Here is a 23,070-nt window from a genome sequence, read left to right as displayed (position 1 = left end):
CCGGAGTTAGGATTAGAAACAAATTATAATGAATGCGGGGTGCGGAAGAGAGTTCTTCTTGCTATGAGTTGCTCAATCAATGTAGATGACTAAGAGAGCTAACTCAAAAGATTGTAAGCAAGAGAACTTAGAGAGAGGGAGAGAGAAAGAATAAAATCGTAGAGTAATGATCAACACAACGATTTGTTTCCCGAGGTTCGGTTCCAATGAACCTACTCCCCGTTGAGGAGGCCACAGAGGCCATGTCTTTTTCAACCCTTTCCCTCTCTCAATCGATCACCTAGACTGATTGAGTGCTTCTTCTTAATCTCACAGATCACAAAGACCCCGCAAGGATCACCACACTCTTAGGTGTCTCTTGCTAACTTTACAAGTCACTAGAGTTTAGAAGGAGGTGAAGAAAGCACGATTAAAAACCAAGCAACAAGAGAATCAAATGAACACACGAGTCACACTCTCTCAAGTCACTAATCACTATTGATCACTGGTCTTAATTGTGGCACTTGGAGAGGATTTGGAGGCTTTGATTGTGTCTTGGAATTGATTCTTTGCTCTTGTATTGAATGTGGGAGAGTGGGAGGCTTGGATGTATTGAATGGAGGTGGTTGAGGGGTATTTATAGACCCAACCATAATTATAGCCGTTGGCAGCAACTTCCTATCAACGGGCGCACCAGACAGTCCGGTGCGCACCAGACATGGCACTGTTCATTGTCCGGTGCCTGCCACGTCAGCCGACCATTGGGGTCTGTAGCAGTCGACCGTTGGATCCGTCTGTCACTGGACAGTCCGGTGGCACACAGGATAGTCCGGTCCGACCTGGCCTTTGACCGTTTCTGACCGTTTCTGACCTCGGTGGCAGTCGACCGTTGGCTCCCTGCAGTGAAGTCGACCGTTGGTCGTGGGCTCACCGAACAGTCCGGTGCACACTGGACAGTCTGATGAATTATAGCTGTAGAGCGCTGAGTTTTTCCCGAGAGCGGCCTGTTCGTCGGGCGCATCAACCTGGACACTAGACATTGTCCGGTGCACCGCAGGCTAGTGCAAGTCTGACTCGCCTAAGCCAAACTTCTCCAATCTGATTTCTCTCGATTTGACAAGGTTCCTAGCAATTAGAATAATATGAACTTTATGCACCTGAGAAAAGATAAACTAGGCAAACTAGTTAGTCCATAAGTTTTGTGATGATCGTCAAACACCAAAATCGATTACAGGAGATGGTTGAGGCCATTTCCCTTTCAATATCCCCCTTTTTGGTGATTGATGCGAACACAAACCAAAGCAAATACACAGTAGAAATGTAGCTAGTTTGCATTTTGACATATGTGCATAAATTACTTTGAAATGAAAGCAGTTCTAAGTATATATGACAGTTTTGATATAGTTAACATTTTGGACCACATTTGCACCACTTAGCTTGTTTTTGCAAATATTTTGGAAAAGTCTTTTCAAATTATTTTGCAATTAGTTAATGGTATAAGAATATGATTTCTAAAGGCAGTTTCAAGTTTTAATAGATTCACCCCCTTTTTCAAATGCTTTTTCTTTGGCTAAATAAAATCTCCCCCTAAAAAAGTTCTCCCCATAGCTGCAAGAGGGTTTTTAATTTTTTTTTCAAAAAACAGGATGGTGGTGCGGTCCTTTTTCTTTGGCCTATTGATTTCTCCCCCTTTGGCATTAATGCGCCAAAAATAGAGAAATCGAGAGGTCTTTATCAAGAAAGATATGAAAGTAAATACATGAGTAGGTCAAAGGATACTAACGAATATGGAGCGGAAGCCTTGCCTTTGCCTACAACTACATTTCCCTTTCAATTCAAGACTAAGTACAGAGATACTTTTAAAAGCACATTAGTCTTAGCTTTGGCACAAGAAGAAAATATGCATTTGTACCAAATGAAGGAAACATGCCATGATCAAAGGTATAAAATGAGCAATATGTGCAAGATTTCAATCAAAGTTTCGAGAATCTAAGACATTTAGTTCATTCCTAAGCTTGCTAAAAGTATATTTTCATCTAGGGGCTTGGTGAAGATATCGGCTAACTGGTTGTGGGTGCTAACATAAGCAATTTCGATATCTCCCCTTTGTTGGTGATCTCTTAGAAAGTGATACCGGATGTCTATGTGCTTTGTGTGGCTGTGTTCAACAGGATGCATAATAATGTTCTATGCGTCGTAACTAGATCCTAGGTTCGAGAACCACTAAATTCGGAGTTACGGATATAAAGTTATGATTTTTCGAAGGTTTAAGTGTCTATTATAAAACAAATGAGGTACAAGATTTGAATGTAGAAGAGGTCAGGGGTTCTTTTGAAAGAAGTGCACATCGAAGGGGTATGTGAAAGGGAAATGTGTCCTTGGGCCATTTCTATAAGTATTTTGGTGATTAGATGTCCAACACATATTGAGTAAGTTCTTATGTGCCAATGAGTGAGAAGTGTGAAATCAAGAACAAGGTATGTTTCTAGACTTAGTGAATTGTTTTTGAATACTAACATGGTTATCTAAGTGCTAGAAACAGTGCCAAGAAAAGAAGATTTGAATTGGAGAAAAGTTGGCAAAGTTCAGCCAACACCAGCTCGGGCCTGACACACCGGACTGTCCGGTGGTGCACCGGACAGTGTCCGGTGCCCCAGACTGGTCAACGGTGAACTGGCTGCTCTCGGGAAAAGAGAAAGGCGAAGTGGCTATAATTCACCGGACTATTCGGTGATGCACCGGACTGTCCGGTGAGTCAACGGCGCCAGCAGCCAACGGTCGTCCGCGCGATCAACGCGTGACACGTGGTCCGTGCCAACGGTCGGTTGGGCACACCGAACTGTCCGGTGTGCACCGGACAATGTCCGGTACGCCAACTGGTCCTGAGAACCAACGGTCGGCTGCGCGCGGTATGGAAGGAAATCAAGCACCGGACTGCTACAGTGGCTGTCCGGTGGTGCACCGGACTGTCCGGTGCACCACTCGATAGAAGTCAAGAATTGCCTTCCGTGTGTTGCTTTCCCATCCTTACTCTTGTGCTTTCTTTGTGATCATAACTTTGTAAGGGCGAGAGGCTCCAACTTGTGGAGATTCCTCGCAAACGGGAAGAATACTCAAGATAAAAGATCGTGGTATTCAAGTCGATCATTGGATCACTTGAAAGGGGTTGAGTGCAACCCTCGTCCATTGGGACGCCACAACGTGGAAGTAGGCAAGTGTTACTTGGCCGAACCACGTGATAAAAATTGTGTGTCTCGTGTGTTGCTTTTCTATGATTGTTTTGTTCGCACAAGCTCGCCCCATAGCCACTTGGTTACACTAACACTTTAATAATCAAGTTTGTGGCTATTTAGTGTTTGATTTTACAGGATCACCTATTCACCCCCATCTAGGTGCTCTCAATTGGTATCAGAGCCGTACTCTTCATCTAAGGGACTAACCGCCCAAAGAGATGGATCCTAAGGGTAAGGGAATGTTGGTCAATGACAAGGAAAAGGAGTCCATCTTCAACGAGCCAAGAGATAACAAGCCCACTGACTCAGGCTCGAGTCACAAGAAGAGGGATAGGAAGAAGAAGAGGCGCATCAAGAAGATCATCTACTACGACAGCGATGCATCTTCCTCTTCACCAAGGGACGACGACTCCTTGGCCAAGAAAAAGACGGTTAATCAAAACTATTCCTTTGATTATTCTTGTATTCCGTATAATTCGAATGCCCATTTACTTTCTATTCCTCTTGGAAAACCCCCACACTTTGATGGAGAGGATTACTCATTTTGGAGCCATAAAATGTGTAGTCATCTATTTTCTCTCCATCCCAGCATTTGGGAAATTGTGGAAAATGGGATGCATTTTGATAGTACAGATAATACTGTGCTTATTAATGAACAAATTCATAAAAATGCCCAAGCTACTACTGTCTTGCTAGCGTCACTTTGCAGGGATGAGTATAATAAAGTGAGTGGCTTGGACAATGCTAAGCAAATCTGGGACACCCTCAAGATATCTCATCAGGGAAACGACGCCACTATGATCACCAAGATGGAAGTAGTGGAAGGCGAGCTGGGGAGGTTCGTGATGATCAGGGGAGAGGAGCCAACACAGACCTACAACAGGCTCAAGACCCTGGTCAACAAAATCCGAAGCTATGGAAGCACAAGATGGATGGATCATGACATCGTCCGACTCATGCTAAGGTCATTTACCGTTATTGACCCCCATCTTGTCAACCTTATTCGTGAAAACCCCAGGTACACCAAGATGACGCCCGAGGAGATCCTTGGAAAATTTGTGAGCAGGCGCATGATGGTGAAGGAAGCTCGATATGTGGACGATGCGCTAAATGGTCCACTACCTGTCGACGAGCCACAACCCGTTGCTCTCAAAGCAACGAGCAATAGGGAGGCACTACCTAGCAAGGTAGCACAAGTGGAGGCTGTCGGGCTCAATGAGGACAAAATGGCACTCACCATCAAGCGCTTCAAAACCGCCTTGAAAGGACATAAGGAATACCCAAACAAGAATAAAACAAAGGGAAAGTGCTCCTGCTCCAAATGCGGTAAGACTGGTCATTTCATAGCACAATGCCTCGATAATGATAATGACCAGGGACAAGAAAAGCACGGGAAGAGGGAGAAGAAGAAGAACTACAGGAAGGCGAAGGGCGAGGCGCACCTTGGAAAGGAATGGGATTCTGACTGCTCTTCATCTGACTCCGACGATGAAGGATTGGCTGCCTCGGCCTTCGACAAATCTTCGCTCTTCCCCAATGAACGCCATACTTGCCTTATGGTAAGGAGAAGAAGGTACGCATTTGAGATACCCCCAAATACTCTTCTTCTAGCGATGAGGAATCATCTGATGATGAAGTAGATTACACTGATTTGTTTAAGGGATTAGATAGAGCTAAAGTAGACAAAATTAACGAATTAATTGATGCCCTTAATGAAAAAGGATAGATTACTAGAAAAGCAAGAAGATATATTGTATGAGGAACATGATAAATTTGTTAGTGTTCAAAAATCTCTTACTTTAGAAATTAAAAGGAATGAAATGCTATCCTCTGAGTTGTTTGCTTGTCATGAATCTGTCTCTAGTCTAAAGGATTTAAATGATGAGTTAAATGCTAAACTAGAGGAAGCAAATGCAACTAGATCATGTGTAGAACATGTAGTTATTTGCAATAGATGTAAGGACTTTGATGTTAATGCCTGTGATGAACATCTTGCTTCTATTGCTAAATTAAACAATGAGGTGCCAAGTCTTAATGCTCAACTTAAGACTTGCAAAATGGATTATGATAAACTAAAATTTACTAGGGATGCCTACATTGTTGGTGGACACCCCTCAATTAAGGATGGGCTTGGTTTTTGAAAGGAAACCAAGAACTTAACGAGCCAAAGGACTCCCGTTCTCAACAAGGAGAAAGGGAAGGCTCCTATGGCTAGTAGCTCTCAAAAGAAATCATGCCTATATTTATGATAGAAAATTTACTAGGCATGCTCATAATGATAGATGCTATGATCATGTTGTTCTACCTGGTTATCATACTTCTCATGCTATGATTGCTTCTAGCTCCACTTATGATTATGGTAGAAATAGGCCCAGGCGTAATCATGTTGTGTCCCATGTGCCTAGGAGAGTTTGCAATGGTCCTACTACTGTTTACCATACTTGCGATACTTCCTTTGTAATTTCATGTAAAAATGCAAAAGTAGTAGCTAGAAAATTGGGATCCAAATGCAAGGGAGGCAAGACTTTTATTTGGATTCCAAAAGTTATTGTGACTAACCTTGTAGGACCCAACAAGAGTTGGGTACCTAAAACCCAAGCTTAAATTGCCTTGCAGGTTTATGCATCCGGGGGCTCAAGCTGGATTATCGACAGCGGATGCACGAACCACATGATGGGGGAGAAGAAAATGTTCACCTCCTACGTCAAAAACAAGGATTCCCAGGATTTGATCATCTTTGTAGATGGGAACCAAGGCAAGGTCAAAGGATTGTGAAAGATAGCCATCACATCCGAGCATTCTATCTCTAATGTATTTTTAGTTGAATCTCTCGGGTATAATTTGTTATCTGTGAGTCAATTATGTAACATGGGTTATAATTGTTTATTCACAAATGTAGATGTATCTGTCTTTAGAAGGAGTGATGGTTCATTAGCTTTTAAGGGTGTATTAGACGACAAGCTCTACTTAGTTGATTTTTCAAAAGAGAATGCCGATCTAGATGCATGCTTAATAGCTAAGACGAATATGGGCTGGCTTTGGCATCGCCGTCTAGCACATGTTGGGATGAAGAACCTTCATATGCTTCTAAAGGGAGATCATGTGTTAGGACTAATCGATGTCTGTTTTGAGAAAGACAGACCTTATGCAGCATGTCAGACAGGGAAATAGGTGGGAAGCACTCATCACAGCAAAAATGTGATGACGACATCAAGACCACTGGAGCTTCTTCACATGGATCTCTTCGGACCCGTTGCCTACCTCAGCATCAGGGGAAGTAAGTATGGTCTTGTAATTGTTGATGATTTTTCCTGCTTCACTTGGGCATTCTTTCTACAGGATAAGTCAGAAACCCAAGGGACTCTAAAGCGCTTCTTAAGGAGAGCTCAAAATGAATTTGAGCTAAAGGTGAAGAAGATAAGAAGCGACAATGGGTCCGAGTTCAAAAATCTACAAGTCAAAGAGTTTCTTGAGGAGGAAGGCATCAAGCACGAGTTCTCCGCTCCCTACACACCACAACAAAATGGTGTGGTAGAGAGGAAGAACAGGACGCTAATCGACATGACGAGAACGATGCTCGAAGAGTTCAAGACGCCCGAGCGGTTTTGGTCGGAAGCTGTGAACACAGTTTTCCACGTCATAAACTGGCTCTATCTGCATCGCCTCCTCAAGAAGACCTCCTACAAACTCCTTACTGCAGGGTGATGATGCAAAAGTTCGAGATGTACATGATGGGCGAGTTGACTTATTTTCTTGGATTCCAAGTGAAGCAACTCAAGGATGTCACTTTCATCTCCCAAACAAAGTACACTCAAGATCTTCTCAAGAGGTTTGGGATGAAGGACGCCAAGCCTGCGAAGACACCGATGGGAACTGACGGGCATCTCGACCTCAACAAAGGAGGTAAGTCCGTTGATCAAAAGGCATACCGGTCAATGATAGGTTCATTACTTTATCTTTGTGCTAGTAGACCGGACATTATGCTTAGTGTATGCATGTGTGCTAGATTCCAATCCGACCCAAGGAATGTCACCTTGTGGCCGTTAAGCGAATTCTTAGGTATTTAGTTTCTACACCTTTGACTTAATTGGATACTCAGACTCCCACTATGTCGGGTGCAAGGTTGATAGGAAGAGCACATCAGGGATGTGCCAATTTCTAGGAAGGTCCCTGGTGTCCTAGAGTTCCAAGAAATAAACATCCGTTGCCCTATCCACCGCTGAGGCCGAGTACGTTGTCGCAGGACAGTGTTGCGCGCAACTACTTTAGATGAGGCAAACCCTCCGAGACTTTGGCTACAATCTGAGCAAAGTCCCACTCCTATGTGACAATGAGAGTGCAATCCGCTTGGCAGATAATCCTGTTGAACACAGCCGCACTAAGCACATAGACATCTGACATCACTTCCTGAGAGACCACCAGCAAAAGGGGGATATCGATGTGTATCACATTAGCACCGAGAACCAGCTAGCCGATATCTTCACCAAGCCTTTTGATGAGAAAACATTTTGCAGGTTGCGTAGTGAGCTAAATGTCTTAGATTCGCGTAACTTGGATTGATCTATAGCATACATGTAGTCTATGCCTTTGATCATGTTACTTTGAGCATTTAAATTATTTGTTGCCTATTTATGGTGCTCAAGTTGTACAAATCATCTTCGGACCTCATAAGTCCATATGCGAATGATGCACGTATTTAGGGGGAGATGTGCTACAACTTGACCCCTTTGAGACTAATTTGTTTGGTTAAGTACACTTGATGTAGTCTCGAAGGTACATTGAAAGGGAAAATCAACTTGGACAACGAAAAGACTTCCACTGCACTCCGGTATTAGTGTATTCAATTCCAAGTTCATACTCATGCTCTAGTTGCCTTTTTGCTCTTAATTGACATTTTGGTGAGGCAATGGGGTTAAAGGGCCGAAAATAATCCCGTTTTGGTGCTTAATGCCAAAGGGGGAGAAATTAAGGCCAAAGCAAATGGATCAGCCAACCACTTGTGACTTTTGAAAATAGAAAGGTTAGAATTTCTTTTTTCGTCAAAATACTCTTATTGCAAAATTTGGTCGCTTATGGGGGAGAATTTTGATTATGGGAAAAGGGGGATTTTTTGGCACTTGATCAATTTTACTCTTGGAATATCTCTCGATTTGCCCAAACAAGGACGTTTGACTTAGAGATAGAAAAAATAATTTGATTTGCAAAAACAAACCAAGTGGTGGAAAAGAGTGATCCAAATATGCCATATCTTAAGTAAAAAGGGAATTGGTCTTCATGTTGCACATCTTTTGTTGCTTTGTGATGTGTTGGCATAAATCACCAAAAAGGGGGAGATTGTATTTTGGTGATTAGATGTCCAACACATATTGAGTAAGTTCTTATGTGCCAAATGAGTGAGAAGTGTGAAACCAAGTTCAAGGTATGTTTCTAGACTTAGTGAATTGTTTTTGAATACTAACATGGTTATCTAAGTGCTAGAAACAACGCCAAGAAAAGAAGATTTGAATTGGAGAAAAGTTGGCAAAGTCAGCCAACACCAGCTCGGGCCTGGCACACCGGACTGTCTGGTGGTGCACCGGACAGTGTCCGGTGCCCCAGACTGGTCAACGGTGAACTAGCTGCTCTCGGGAAAAGAGAAAGGCGAAGTGGCTATAATTCATCGGACTGTCCAGTGATGCACCAGACTGTCCGGTGAGTCAACGGCGCCAGCAGCCAACGGTCGTCCGCGCGATCAACGCGCGACATGTGGTCCGCGCCAACGGTCGGTTGGGCAACCGGACTGTCCGGTGTGCACCGAACAGTGTCCGGTGCGCCAATTGGTCCTGAGAACCAACGGTCGGCTGCACCTGGTATGGAAGGAAATCGAGCACCGGACTGCTACAGTGACTGTCCGGTGCACCACTCGACAGAAGGCAAGAATTGCCTTCCAAATTGATCTCTAACGGCTCCTAGCTGCCTTGGGGCTATAAAAGGGACCCCTTGGCGCATGGAGCAGAACACCAAGCTTACAAGAAACATCCTAAGACACCTAGACTCTGCACTCACGCAATCGGATCATCGTTCTTGAGATTTGAGCACTGTTCGAGTTGTAAACTCCTTGAGCTGTGTTTGTGTGCTCACTTCTTCACTTGTGTGCGTGTGTGCGTTGCGGATTTGGGTCTTGCGTGTGTTGCTCTCCCATCCTTACTCTTGTGCTTTCTTTGTGATCATAACTTTGTAAGGGCGAGAGGCTCCAATTTGTGAAGATTCCTCACAAACGGGAAGAATAATCAAGATAAAAGACCGTGGTATTCAAGTCGATCATTGGATCACTTGAAAGGGGATGAGTGCAACCCTCGTCCATTGGGACGCCACAACGTGGAAGTAGGCAAGTGTTACTTGGCCGAACCACGGGATAAAAATCGTGTGTCTTGTGTGTTGCTTTTCTATGATTGTTTTGTTCGCACAAGCTCGCCCCATAGCCACTTGGTTACACTAACACTTTAATAATCCTGTTTGTGGCTATTTAGTGTTTGATTTTACAGGATCACCTATTCACCCCCTCTAGGTGCTCTCAGTATGTTCTAATCTTGATCGTTAGATCGATCCCAACGACCATGATTAGGTCCGTCATAAATAGAACTGGCACGCTACGCTAGCCCCTGGATCAAGATCTAACGGTCGGGTTTTTAAACAGTGGAGATCGCCCAACGCCCATCCGATTAACGATTGACAGTCCGAACATGCTCAACCGAAATGATGCGCTAGATCTAATCCGTACCGCATGTTCCGAGATCAACGACATTGATTTAAAACGTTCGAGATCAAATCTGGGTCACGGGATCCCGATCGGACGGCCCAGGATGATCCTACCGAAGGGGTATGCGTGCGCCTAATCGCAACCGTCCACATACAATCCAACGACCAGTACCCTGTCTTCTACCCCCGACGGCCACGGGCAGCGGCGCACAAGCGCCCGTGGCGGTGCTCCGCCGACACACCCTGAATCGGCGCCCCGAGCACGGACCGAAATCCTAATTGCGCGGAAATAAAATTCAGGGCGTAGCAAACCAGGGGGTATCTCTCACCAGCAATGATGATGGCGCGGAGGCTAGCCACGGTGGGGAGCGACTTTGCGGCGGGGCTTCAACTCCGGTGAAGAATTGACGAACCCCCATCGCAGTTTTCGCCAAATAAGTGCACGACCGAGCTCGGTGCTCACCGATGAAGTTCTCTGATCACCCAATTCAGTCAAAATGTCGGCGCACCCGTGATTCTACCGCGGCGGGAGATCTATTGTCTCACCCTCTCTCTCCCGCTCGGGTTCTCTCGGTTATGGCCAATGGTGGTCGCGGGGCGACGAAGATTTTTGTGCTGCCGAGCTGATAGCAACGAGACGTGACCCCGAACGACTTCATAGAGGCGGGGATACAAAGCTAAGGCGAACAACCCTCGACCAACGCAGAGGAGTTCACAGCTTTGGTTGGTAGGCATGGACCTGACAGGCTGGTCCCACGGGCAGTGCCTGAGAGAGGAGTGGCTGCTATCAGGGCCCGCCAGGCAATGACACGCTGACGCGAGTGAAGCTGACCGCAGGGGCCCACAGGTTAGGCTTCGCGCGCGCCAGGCGCATGGGCAGAGTGGTGATGGTTTGAGCGGAGAGAAGTTGGACCAAGGGGAATTCGGCCTAGGTCGATTTTGTCTCATTTTTCTTTTCTTTTATTTTTTTCTATTTCATCTTCTTTTCAAAATTCAAATAGTCAAGCCAAATTCAAATTTCTATTTTGAATTTCAGATTTCAAATCTCAAATATAATCCAAATCCTATTATTTTTAGTATTATTATTTATTCTTCTTCCCATTATTTAATTCTAGCAATAAATGACTTTATTACAAATTTCTTTTCTTGTTTTATTTTTTAATTGATAATTTGAGGTCAAATGCATCACAACAAATTCATAAGCATGAGATGCCCATTTCTTTATTTATTTATTGGTTACTTGATTAATTTAACACCATTATATGATTATGAAAAAGTAAGGGAACTAATAAATTTCCAAAGGTTTTCAAAAATTCCCAAAACATTATCATAAATTTATTTATTTATTTTATTATTTTTATACCAATTTTTTGGGCTTTACACTTGGACTGCCCCATGAGCCCACGACGAGGGGGCCGGGGGCCCTTCACACACCTTGGGGGCTCCGCTTCGACTGAAGTGGCCTTTTCTTAGAGGTCATCAATAATGGATGGTCTTTAGGGGGCCTTCGCCTTTGGGAAAGCCAAGCCCTCGCTAAAGGCCCGTGTTTTTGGATCCTTCAGACTTGGCCCGGTACTAGTGAAGCCCCCATATTGCCAGAGTCGGTGTTACCTACACTGCTGTGCGGATGCAGCAAAGTCTTTATCTCCAAAAGTGGCATTCGACTCCTGCATCTGTAGACAAGATTATCGCTTAACGAGATGATCGAGGTCTAGTTCAACTTTCATCCAACCAATGACATCATTAGGATCGACTCCATCCTAAATGGTCCTAGTTAGTGGCTAGAGAATCAATGTCCAATAGTTACTGATTCATGCTTTCAAACTTAGGAATTGGTAGTAGATTCAGGTTGTCGATAGCAAGATGTCGTATGTGGCATGCTAACTTCCAAGACATCAAGTAGGGATCCAATGGACTTTATGATCCTTATTATCTCAAGATCCATTTTCTACATGCAAGTAAATTATTGCTCATTGATTTTGTTGACACTTGTTCATAAATTACAAAATTATCATAGAATTAACTGATGTAAAGGAAGTTGGCTTCTATACACTTTCTCAAAAACCGATGCACTATCTCAAAGGAAGTTGGCTTATATACAATATTTAAATGTTCTTGTTGTCCTTTATCTCGTGGAAGAAAATATTATGTTTACTTGCCAACTATTTTGTCTCGATTTCTTTCCCAAACTACTTATCTTATTGTCGCCTATAATATGTGGAAATATGAAGAATGGTGCTTTGTTGGTTGATTATAGGAAAAGTAGGCACAAAGACCATGGCTAAAGGATATGATATGGGTGTTCAAGAGTGATCCAAGATTCTTTGGTAGTCCATGATGGACAACCTATTGAACAAGTCCTCTCTCCCAACCCTCCACATATAGATGAATCAATTGCATTGAGGGGTGTCAATGTGAAGCATGAATATTTTGTTTTACAGATCAGTAATCATTCACATATCAAATTCCCAAAATCTAAACCCTAATAAGATCAATGCAACAAACAAATCCATATATCAAGCAATGGGTGCGAGCCTTGTACGCAAACCACAATCAATAGATAGAGGTAGTGGTGGAATGATCTTTAATGAGGTAGAGGTGGAACAATCCTAACCTTGATGAGGTAAAGGTTAAGGGCTACTGGTACTAGCTAGGGGTGGGAGGACGATGGAGGAGTGGATGGTGGCTACGTTGAGGATGAACTGGAGCCTCATCTGGCTTCGATATGAAGTTGAGGACGACGACGATGGATGCTACAGAACATAGTCGCCATGGTAGAAGCGAGACCAGAGTTGGGAGGAGACGCTCGAGACCCTCTCTTTCTCTTGTGAATTTATAGCAATCACGACAATCACTCTTTCTCTCATAAATCCACAACATACACAAGTAACCCTATATGTCCTCTCTCCAAAATTTGCATGATTGTTGAGCCAAAATCACAATCAAACACTATGATGCAGGGGGAAGCAGTACCTCAATCGTGGCCTCTTTGATGATTTGGTCGGAGCACAGGATAAACTTTGTCATCACCAACTCTCCAATCTTCCTTCCGCGGACAGAGAAGCACCAAAAACGTTGGCCCTCCAACTCCACCGGTGCTGCCCTCGTCATCCAGCGCCTATGATTGACTCCGCTAGACCCGCCATGTGCGTCATCGATCCGACTCGATGGAACATTCACGCGCAGAACTCCGGCATGGCGACTGCTTTCCACACTTGTCTTCTCCCCAAAACATATGCGGGGGAATCTCTCAACCCTCCATATACCGAGATGTTGTATAGGGAACGATTGGAGGCCGTCGGAGGAACAATACGCCCCGCACGTTTCCAGGGTTATTCGGTGCAGGGTTGGAGTGAGTCTTAGAAGGGGTATGTGGTTTCGTTAGAGCTTGTTCGGTTGCGTCTAGATCAAAAGTGATTGGAGGGGATTAAATCACTCCTTAGTCAAAATTGAATAAAGGGGATGAGATTTAATCCCTTCCAATCACCTTTGATCCAAACACAACCGAACAAGGCATGGCGGTCTAGCTTTTTACGTTTAAAAGAATATGTTTCTTTTAAACATTTTGACAATGGTGTCTAGGATTAGAACACATCTCATGAATGATGTGCAAATATTATTTCTTAAAACCTGTCAACATATGCTGTAACCACTCCAGTTAAACATAAAAAACTATAGAGAACGATTTTTTATATAATGACATTGTAAACAATAATTTAGAGAGCGAGCTTTAGAAGAAAAAAACTTTTAAATTAAGATGGTCTAATAAGATCACAAGGTTTAAATTGGACACTGCTGGCTCCCACCAAATAAGAGACGCACATCCCAATCGTATAGCGCGGCCTCTCTTAATTTGTTTCACCTACGGTTGCAGCAATGTGATTGCGGGGTTGGATGTGCCTCCGGAGATGGCGGTGGGTTCGGCTGCCTCCCTCCTGCATGCACGCACAGCAGAGCCAGCTGCTTAATCTCAACGTGCTAGCATGCAGCTTGTGAACTGAAGGAAACGGAGGGTATATATATAGTAGTAATAGTACGTAGTACCTTGCACAGGCTCAACGTGCACGGCGAGAACGATGAAGAACGCCGCCGCTGCCAAGATCGCCAAGAAACGCAGCAGAAGTACCAGCGAGGAGCAGGGACGGCGAGGCGCCTCCATTTTTATCTTGTTGCTGTGCGCCGGCCGGCCGGCTCTCTCTTTCTCTATGCTGTCCGTCTTTCGTGGAGGTGTGCAGTGCAGCCAGCCATGGTGCCTCGCTCTTCAATTTGTAGGTCGCGGTGGTGCCGGTGGCGGCTGCTTCCACCAAGTCAAGTCAGGCTAGAGCTCTCGACTGGTCGTGTACGTTGACTTGATTGATTGTTTAGACTTTAGACTTCAGACGCGGCGACAGCGACGGAAGGCGGCAGCCGTGTACGTACTTGTTGCCGCCGACAGTAACAGCCGGCGGCGTCGTCAACGATTCTTCTGCCGCGTGCGAACCATGCATGTTGCGATGACTGTGGACCTCAGAGTCAAGGACGTATGATGGACCGCGCGCGCGATTGGCTGTTGATCTTCGATGCAGACAAGCAGCTGCAGCTCGTCGTCTCGGAGGGCGCCTCTACTCTGATTCCATGCGCTATGGTATTCAAAGGAGCCGGAGGCGGAGCAGGGAAGCCAGCTTTCCTGTTCACAAACCGAAAACCGGTGGTCGACAATCACTGCGGACTGCGCGGTAGACCATTTTAGAGACGTGTAGTGTAACAACGTGATGTAGATGGGATGTAAGACCGCTCTTTAGCAATACATTCATATGGTCAATTAAAATACTGTTTTATATTATTTTGTTATGTAGAATGTATTGTTGGTTGAGTGGAGTTTGAATATGGAAATGAGAACGAATAAGCTACTGTAAATAGCCTAAAAGATGTCATATCCACTATCGAAAACAGTTTCTTTGTCGAGTGTCTGAAGCATTTGGCGAAGCCTGAAAAACACTCAGCGAAGTCTTACCAAGTGTATCACTCGACAAATAAGACTCGGTGAACTATACCTCGTTTATCGGACACTCGACAAAGATGCAAAGAAAAAACAGTGAGAGAAGGAAAACAGGCTACCCACCAGTAGACAACTAATAAGGAAAAAATGCCGTCTGATCTCTGCAGCTCCTCACAATCTGGAGGATAGACCCAAGAAAGATGCACCAACAGACGCTCGCTTCCCAAACTCTCAAGTTCTGGCTCCCATTTTCGTTAGCTGCGTAGGCTTTGGCTCCTGGATACACAGAATGACACATAATTAAACTATACTCTAGTAATGTGATTTTCATTCATACACATCTTACGATAGGTTGATGAAAAAGATGGGCGGACTGTTGTGGTTCCTGAAGTTGGAATGACGCTCGAGTTCGAGGAAGATGCTTATGAGATATACAATACACCTATGCCGGTAAGGTTTGACCCGGCGTTAGAAGGAGTGATACAAAGAGTCGAGCAGATAAAACCATATATTCAAAACTCTTAGCTTGTAGCAAACGAGGATTTGGTACTACGAGGATAGGTTGCAATGTTACAATTCGGTTTGATGCCAGTAAAGAAGGGGTTTGGACATTCTAAATATTCTACCTGAGCACAACCATTATCTAACTAGTCCAAATAAGATGTGCAAGCTAAGATCTCGACCACATGTTATATAAGTGTACAAACTACTAATTGCTCAAACACGGTAAGTCGGGATGAAACCATCACAAGTGTATGAATCCATGAAGTAACTTTATGTTGTTGCTAAAAATATTCCATCCTCGAAGGCGGGTTGCACTAATGAGATTGGTCGAGAGCGAAAGAAATATTTAGAATCCAATGATGCATAGACACTGTTTGAAGAGCAAGCAGAATGATGATCCTGCATTTTTTATGCCATTCAAATAGATAAGTCAACTGGTCATATAACTAATTTCTTTTGGGCCCATGATCGGTCTATCATGGATTACAAATGTTTTTGGTGGATGTTGTCTCGATTGACACCACATTTCAGACAAATAAGTTTGAAATGACTTTTGCTCCACTCCTTGGAACCAACCATCACAAACAAACAATAATTTTTGGAGCCGCATTATTATATAATAAAACTATTCCCATGTTTATCTAGCTCTTTGAAACCTTTTTGATAGCAGTGGAAGGAAAGCGTCCAAGCATACTTCTCACTGATCAAGAAAAATAGGATTATTCAGTGATCTGAACTGTTGGTTTTGATTTTATGTTAAGTTTGGATGCAATTTGTTTGGTGGATTTAGTGAAGGTTATGGGTGTGGGGATGATTTAGTTAGGTGTGCTTTATAAAATTTAAACTAAAAGATTATATAGTGGTATAGATGTCACTAAGCATCATAGTTACAGAGACTCACGATTGTACATGTGAAAAGGAACTTTCTAGAGGCGTGATTCGTCTTCTTCCTTTAGTAGTATAGCCTACAGTCTCATCCAATATGTTCCCCTGAAAACTACCTACATCGGAGTAGGCACTTGTGCATTGTTAAAAATAACATCATTTCTACATAACCAAAATGCCCAACAAAAGACACAGGCTCCAAACCAAATTTCGTTCCTAAAGTTCCCCTCTACCCCTCCAAGCCAATGTCCAAATATGTGTTGAGTGCTTCTAGGTGGTAAGATATTAAAAGAAATTTAAACACACCGTCATACACACCTAGCAATATAGTAATCGAAAAAGGTGTTGAATGGACTCATTTAGAATACATGCAACACACTTTAGACTTCTTTTCCATTGCTTTTTTTGCTAGGTTGTCTTTGACAAGAACTATTATATTGATAAGATACCATATAAAAACCTTACTCCTCTACATGTACAGTAAACTGTTTTTAGTAGCTGATTTCGTAAATTAGATTATTCTTGGGTCTCGAAATTTGGAGCGTGGCAGAACATTCCTATCACGGTAAAAAAACGAGTAGGTTCAAATTTGTCACGTACTTGTACTTGGTATTTAATGGGACTAATTCACTGTATGCCATAAAAAAAATTCATCCCTTATCTCTACTACTCTTAAGAATACAACGTAGGCGTCCACATCCACCGCATGGTGCATGGTTCTGCCGCTCAGCTCCCTCCCCCGACATCCTCTCCGCCATCAACGCTCTCCTCCCCTCCGCTCAGCTCCCTCCCCCGACATCCTCTCCGCCATCAACGCTCTCCTCCCCTCCGCTCAGCTCCCTCCCCCGACATCCTCTCCGCCATCAACGCTCTCCTCCCCTCCGCTCAGCTCCCCCTCCGCGGAATTGGATCCGATTCCACGGCAACCGGCAGTGACAGGCCGCATTCCAGCCCCCCCCCCCAAAATCGCATTTGCCTCGCGACTCACGCGGCTTCTCCGCCTCCGCAGATCGCCGTCGCCTACTCGCGACTCACCGCGGACCCGCCGCCGCGCGGGGAGGCCGCACCCGCGCTGAAGCAGAGCGCCAGCATCGACCGGATACCGGTGGACGAGCGCCGCATCCTGCACCGCCTCGCGCGGAGACCTCTGGGGCGGCGACGTGGACCCCGGCGTGCTGGCCGTGTCCCAGCTCAGGGGCGCCATGACCAACGAGGGCAATGGCCGCAAAAGGTGCTCGTGCGCATCTACGGCCGGGGCGTCGAGGTCTTCTTCGACCGTGCCGACGAGGTCCGCACCTTCGAGTGTATGTCGTGCCACGGGCAGGGGCCCCGCCTCCTGGGCCGCTTCGCCAATGGCCGCGTCGAGGAGTTTCATCAACGCCAAGGTACACTACGCCTCTACCACCCTAAATGTGTGATGTGTCTGCTCGGATCCAATCCGCGATTGGTTCTTGTCATGGCTCACTCGCGCGTTGCTCGCGTCCTGGCCTTGCCAGACCCTCTCCGCCGTGGATCTGCGCGACCCGGTGACGCCCGCCGTGATCCGCTGCCGCCATCAATGCCCTCCTCCCCTCCCAGATCCCGTGATCTGCTACAAAGCTGCCATCAACGCCCTCCTCCCCCTCCGCTCAGCTCCCCCTCGCGCCTTCGATCCGCTGCCATGACCCGCTGCGAGGCGGCCATCAACGCCCATGCCCCGCTTCGCGCAGCTACCTTCCCAGGATCTCGGGTGCTCCTTCGTCGCCATACTTTTTGGTCCACAGCACCCGCCATCAACGCCCTCCTCCCCTCCTCCCCAATCTATTCAGGAGATTTGCAAGAATATCATTTGATGTTTTGAGCTCTTAGAGTCGTAGTCAAAGAGGAGAAGCCAGACCGGGAATAAACAGAAAAGTGAGATTTGTTGGTGCATTAGCTACTCACGTGTCCCCTAAAATTCTGCTTGTTAACTCCATCCTAAAATTTCTTGTGTGGACCCAGGAGAAGAGCAACAAGAGTACAGGACTCAGTGCACCAAGAATAGGAAAGACCAGAACAATTGTATGAGATACTGTGATTTATGGGTTCATTTGTTTATCTGATTATGCATTCTTTGGTCTCTTGCATCACTCATGTGGTTGTATGCACTCCTTCATAACTTCAAGATACTTGAAGTGAGGACTGCAAGAAGGTCAGCTCTCACCGACATGTCTGGTGGTGGGTTCTTTATCAGGACAGTAGAATCACCAGGAGCTGTGCTGATGAATGGTGCTGTCAAGCGACCGGCTCAGCAGTTTCTATCACCTTCAAGCAACAAGGAGAATGTGCCACCAGTGGGAGCTTTGAGGGCTACACCAAAGAGGAGGACCCCCTTGCCTGACTGGTACCCGAAGACACCACTCCGTGACATCACATCAATCGTCAAGGTGGTGGACTATTTCCTTGCTATTTTATGCGTTCTTCTCTGAAAGTGTTGCACACCATCACCATTTCTACTAATGTCTAATTCCATTTTGTTGTATTTGGTGCATGCACTGTACTCTATAATATGCTACAGTGCGGTGCAATGTTTCATTTGTCAGTCCTTGTGTTCAGAATGCCTGGTTAGTGGCCAACAAGATAGGTTATGTAGTAGGTTTGGTAATTGGTATTTAGAATGTTGAGCCTTGTACACTATTATTCTATAATACAATAGATATGTCAATTCTATAATACAATAGATATGTCAATTCTGCCTGCATATATGGACCGGGTTCTGTATAAACTTGCATTCCATTCACTGCCTCTGCCTGCCTGCATTTTTTTCTCCAGCTACCCGGCTCCCTCCCTCTCTGCTTGTCGTATGGTAGTAGCTAGATACTGACTCCGGGTCTTATCTATACTACTCCTTAATCAGGTTAAATCAGCAAGAATGTCTATGACCTATCCATTCTATACCGCCAACATATAATGTTCTTCATGCTCTGAATGACTAAATCCTGCATTTCTATGCAACACATGCTCAGTTTTAGATGAGATCCACTTCTCATATGCAACGCACTGTTCTTTGTGGTCCGCATGCGGGGGTGAGTCTCAGGTTCATATGCCAGTATTATACAGAGGATGAATTTGTAGGCTTATGTTGTTTTCCATTTCTGTTGAAACTACAGTATTAATGCCATGCACCCTAAGACCAGGAAGATCTTGTAGCTTCTGCGATTGAGGCAGGTGTGTTCACTGATGTCTGTTTTTACAATTGCATTGCTGCCATTAGAATTTTGTCTGATTGTTTGTAAAACTGAACATTTGTTTATTTTAGATCTTCAATGGTGTGTTCCTCAAAGTCAACAAGGCGACTATTAACATGCTACGCAGGGTTGAGCCATATGTTGCATATGGGTAAGTTTTCTTGCTGATTTAATTCTTCCGTTGCCGCTTATTTTGATATATCCTCCATTGAAAATACAGAGTTGAAAGCAGATCATACTGCTGCACTTGTTGCTTGAGTGATTTTTTACAATAGAATAGTGTGTTAAAATACTAAATGTGGACTTAGATTGCAATCTTAATCAAGGCTGTGAGGTTCTATGTTCTGTACTTCAGTTCTTGTTCAAAATTGTTAGGTTACATTAGCACTTCTCATCAGTGATTTTGGTGATAGTATTTGCTTTTACTAAAGTGAAAATGCACAGTGATGCACGTATATTCAATTAGTTCCTGTTAAACAATATTGCAATAGATAAAATTTGGAAAAAAGCATAAAGCATACTGTTTGGAGTAGTTCCTGCATCTTAGCTTGGTGACTCATCTGCTTCCGATGACCTTACTAAAATGGCAAATCTTGTTTAGGTACCCAAACTTGAAGAGTGTCAGGGAGTTGATCTACAAGAGGGGCTATGGAAAGCTGAACAAGCAGAGGATCCCTCTGTCCAACAACCAAGTCATCGAGGAGGTTTGTAAACTTGGAACTGTACATCTGGTTCCTGTGTTCTGTTTATATTTGTTTATATTTGACAATTTACATGATCTCCACCTCTTGTTGTTCTATCAGGGCTTGGGCAAGCACAACATCATCTGCGTCGAGGATCTTGTTCACGAGATCATGACTGTTGGCCCACACTTCAAGGAGGCAAACAACTTCCTGTGCAGGGCGGTGATGCCGGTAACCGCGAGAACTACATCAATGAGCTCATCAAAAGGATGAATTAGGTTCATGATCAAGGTCATTGATAGTACCCTGTGCTCTAAGTGACTTCTTGTGCTATCCTTATTTTATTTGGAGTGGAAGGCAACAAACTCCAAATAGGGCGGTGATCAAGTGGAAGGAAACAAACTCCAAATAGGTGGTGTGGCAGAGCACGAAGAAGACGCTGGTGAAGGAGCCCCACAGGTATGTGGTTTCCATCGTCATCGCAATGTGTATTGTCGGCGCGTTCGCGCAGGCCACGGTGTTGCAGAACACAGGAGCCTTCCAGAACTCTGAAAGGTGCATGTCGCCGTGCACACTGAGATAAGGGGAATATTTGTGTTAGCCGCATGCCCACCTGCACACATACTTAAATAGGGGCATATCTACTATGTATGCTTCTCTCTGAGTAGTAGGACCTGTACAAGTTCAACATCAGTTATTCCTTTCACGCTGCTGGATAAGGCTTTTATTGTGTCGTTTATTGATCTGATCTGTTGTCAGCTCCATTAGCTTGTACCCAAGCTTATTTTAGAGAGAGTGTTATGAATTTTGTCTAGATTATAACATTTTTGAACAATCGCACTGCACAGGACGTGGTACCATCCTCATCATGTTGCCTAGGACGAACTAGCACTATGAAAGATTTCAAGTGGTTAAATCATGCATCTACATAATATATTGTACTCTCAAATGGTGGGTTGTTGTGTTCGTAGATACAGTCACTTTTCACACCTAATTTATGGTAGTCATTGACACTTCACTGCATGAGTCATCATTTGATTTTGTGGTCTTCTTGATACATGTTTCTCTCACATTAGACACAAATCAATTACTTTAAACTATAATTTTGTAAAATGCTTGTCACAAAACATTGTCGAAGACATCTCCATTAATCAAATTAGTGGGCAAGTTCTGTATTTAATTATACGAGTCCTTTAACTACAAGTTTTGGCTCATTGTCGCAGAATTGGACGGTCGCATCGACGCCAGGTTCCAGCAGAGGAGTTTTTGAAGATCATCCATTTACTCAACAACAGCTTCCAGCTTGCAAGACTATACTTGCGACTCAGACAGTAAGTTTGACTGCCTGTGCATTAGTCGTATCTCATTTTTTTAGTTATTTCTCAAGGTTTAGAGATTTAGAATACGATGATGATTAATGCAACTAACCCTGTGAAACACAAATAGGTCATTCTTGTACTTCTGTTTATGGTGGAACCAGCACGGCCTAGGCGGTGACAACGTGTTCGGTAGCTGCCGTCCTCTCCATAACGGGCTCGTCAGCCTCATGCACTGGTCTGGGAAGGGCAAGCCATGGGACCGTCTCGACGCCGACAAGCCTTGCGCACTGGACCACACCTGGAAGGTGTACGACCTCTACATTGGCGAGAATGATTCATCATCAGCATCAACTTCATCGGGGTAAGCCTGCCCTTCCTCCAACGCCGAAGCGGGAGTATGCATGGTCGCTGGAGGCCTGATTTGTTTGGTCTGCACTCTATGATGCTCGGTAGCTGAAGCCCGGTGCCGACGGCTCCTTCCCGGTGGACCGGGCGGAGGCGACCAGCGGCGAGAAGCTCCTCTGTGACGTCATGAACGAGAACAAGATCAAGCTCTACGCCGCATACGTGGGCTCTGCTTTTCTTCTTCTTCATTTGTGTTGTGCTGTAGCCTGCCTGACAAAGCGTGGTCTTGCTGTATCGCTCGCAAGGCAAGGTGATGAACTGCGGTGGCGGCGGAAGTTGTGGCACTTGCATCGTCGAGGTACTTCCTCTCCACCCCAATCTACAGCACCGAATGTCCAGTGCAGCTAAAAATTGGGGAGTGGACACACTCCCAACAACAGCACAAGCTGGGTTAACCGGATGTCTGCTTTGGGTGCTGTGAAATCTACAGATAATCGATGGAAAGGAGCTCCTGAATGAGAGGACGAGCACCGAGAATCGATACCTGAAGAAGGTAGGCATTGGACACTAGACAGCGCGCACAGTTCACTCAGCACTCAGTTGCTCTGTCTTAACTCAATAAGCTCGTTTGGTCTCCCTTGTCCCTGGCAGAAACCAGACTCATGGAGGCTAGCTTGCCAGACTATTGTAGGCAACAAAGAGAACTCTGGCAAGGCAAGCTTCGTTTTGTTCCCCACACATCCTGCAATCAACACTTCACTTCCATATGCATTGAAAAATAAAGTTGTTCAGTGAAGTACTTAACCATATACATTGTCAACTGTCATTTGCATTTTTTTAGGTTGTCGTCCAACGGCTGCCCCAGTGGAAGAGATGACCGCGCAGTGCAGTGCAACATCGCGTTGGTGGATGATCGATCGTCCAGTTGTATGCGACTAAAACGCCATGTCCTGTGCATTAGAGAAGATACAGAATCGCCATGCCCTGTACAGGACAGTGAGCCAAATTCTTGTTCATTTGCACTATGATACAGATTGATTCATTAGGCCCTAGGTTGGAGGTTATGACTGATGAGTTGGGAAGAGATTACTTGATTGGTGGTGTACAATTCTTGGACAAGATACAGGTTCCAGTTTTTGGTCCATTAGTTCAGGAATTGTTTCATTTACATGTATATTCAGTACACTCGTATAATGGAAA

At 44.8% G+C, this 23,070-nt stretch overlaps 1 protein-coding gene, 1 long non-coding RNA gene and 2 pseudogenes across 2 annotated transcripts; 3 read left to right on the top strand and 1 right to left on the bottom strand.

Moving 5' to 3' along the window:
* Positions 1–13,623: 13,623 nt before the first annotated feature.
* On the bottom strand, positions 13,624–14,186 carry LOC100279009 (uncharacterized). The gene is made up of 2 exons (NM_001364540.1): positions 13,995–14,186; positions 13,624–13,885 (listed from the first exon to the last, which is right to left on the bottom strand). Exons 1-2 carry the CDS (start codon positions 14,107–14,109, stop codon positions 13,809–13,811), a joined length of 192 nt encoding a protein of 63 aa, NP_001351469.1. The 5' UTR covers positions 14,110–14,186; the 3' UTR covers positions 13,624–13,808.
* A 289-nt stretch (positions 14,187–14,475) lies between these two features.
* LOC103652221 (uncharacterized) lies at positions 14,476–18,157 on the top strand (annotated as a pseudogene).
* Positions 18,158–18,503: 346 nt separating this feature from the next.
* On the top strand, positions 18,504–20,499 carry LOC103652220 (60S ribosomal protein L7-3-like; annotated as a pseudogene).
* A 1,481-nt stretch (positions 20,500–21,980) lies between these two features.
* On the top strand, positions 21,981–22,590 carry LOC109945287 (uncharacterized). Its single transcript, XR_002268418.2, has 3 exons — positions 21,981–22,228; positions 22,361–22,423; positions 22,522–22,590. It is a non-coding gene; the product is annotated as an uncharacterized lncRNA (long non-coding RNA).
* Positions 22,591–23,070: the final 480 nt, after the last annotated feature.

Source organism: Zea mays, chromosome 3 (assembly GCF_902167145.1).
Source record: "Zea mays cultivar B73 chromosome 3, Zm-B73-REFERENCE-NAM-5.0, whole genome shotgun sequence".
Classification (NCBI taxonomy): Eukaryota; Viridiplantae; Streptophyta; class Magnoliopsida; order Poales; family Poaceae; genus Zea; species Zea mays.
Note: the sequence above shows the minus strand (reverse complement) of the source record. Positions and strands in the feature narration are given on the sequence as shown.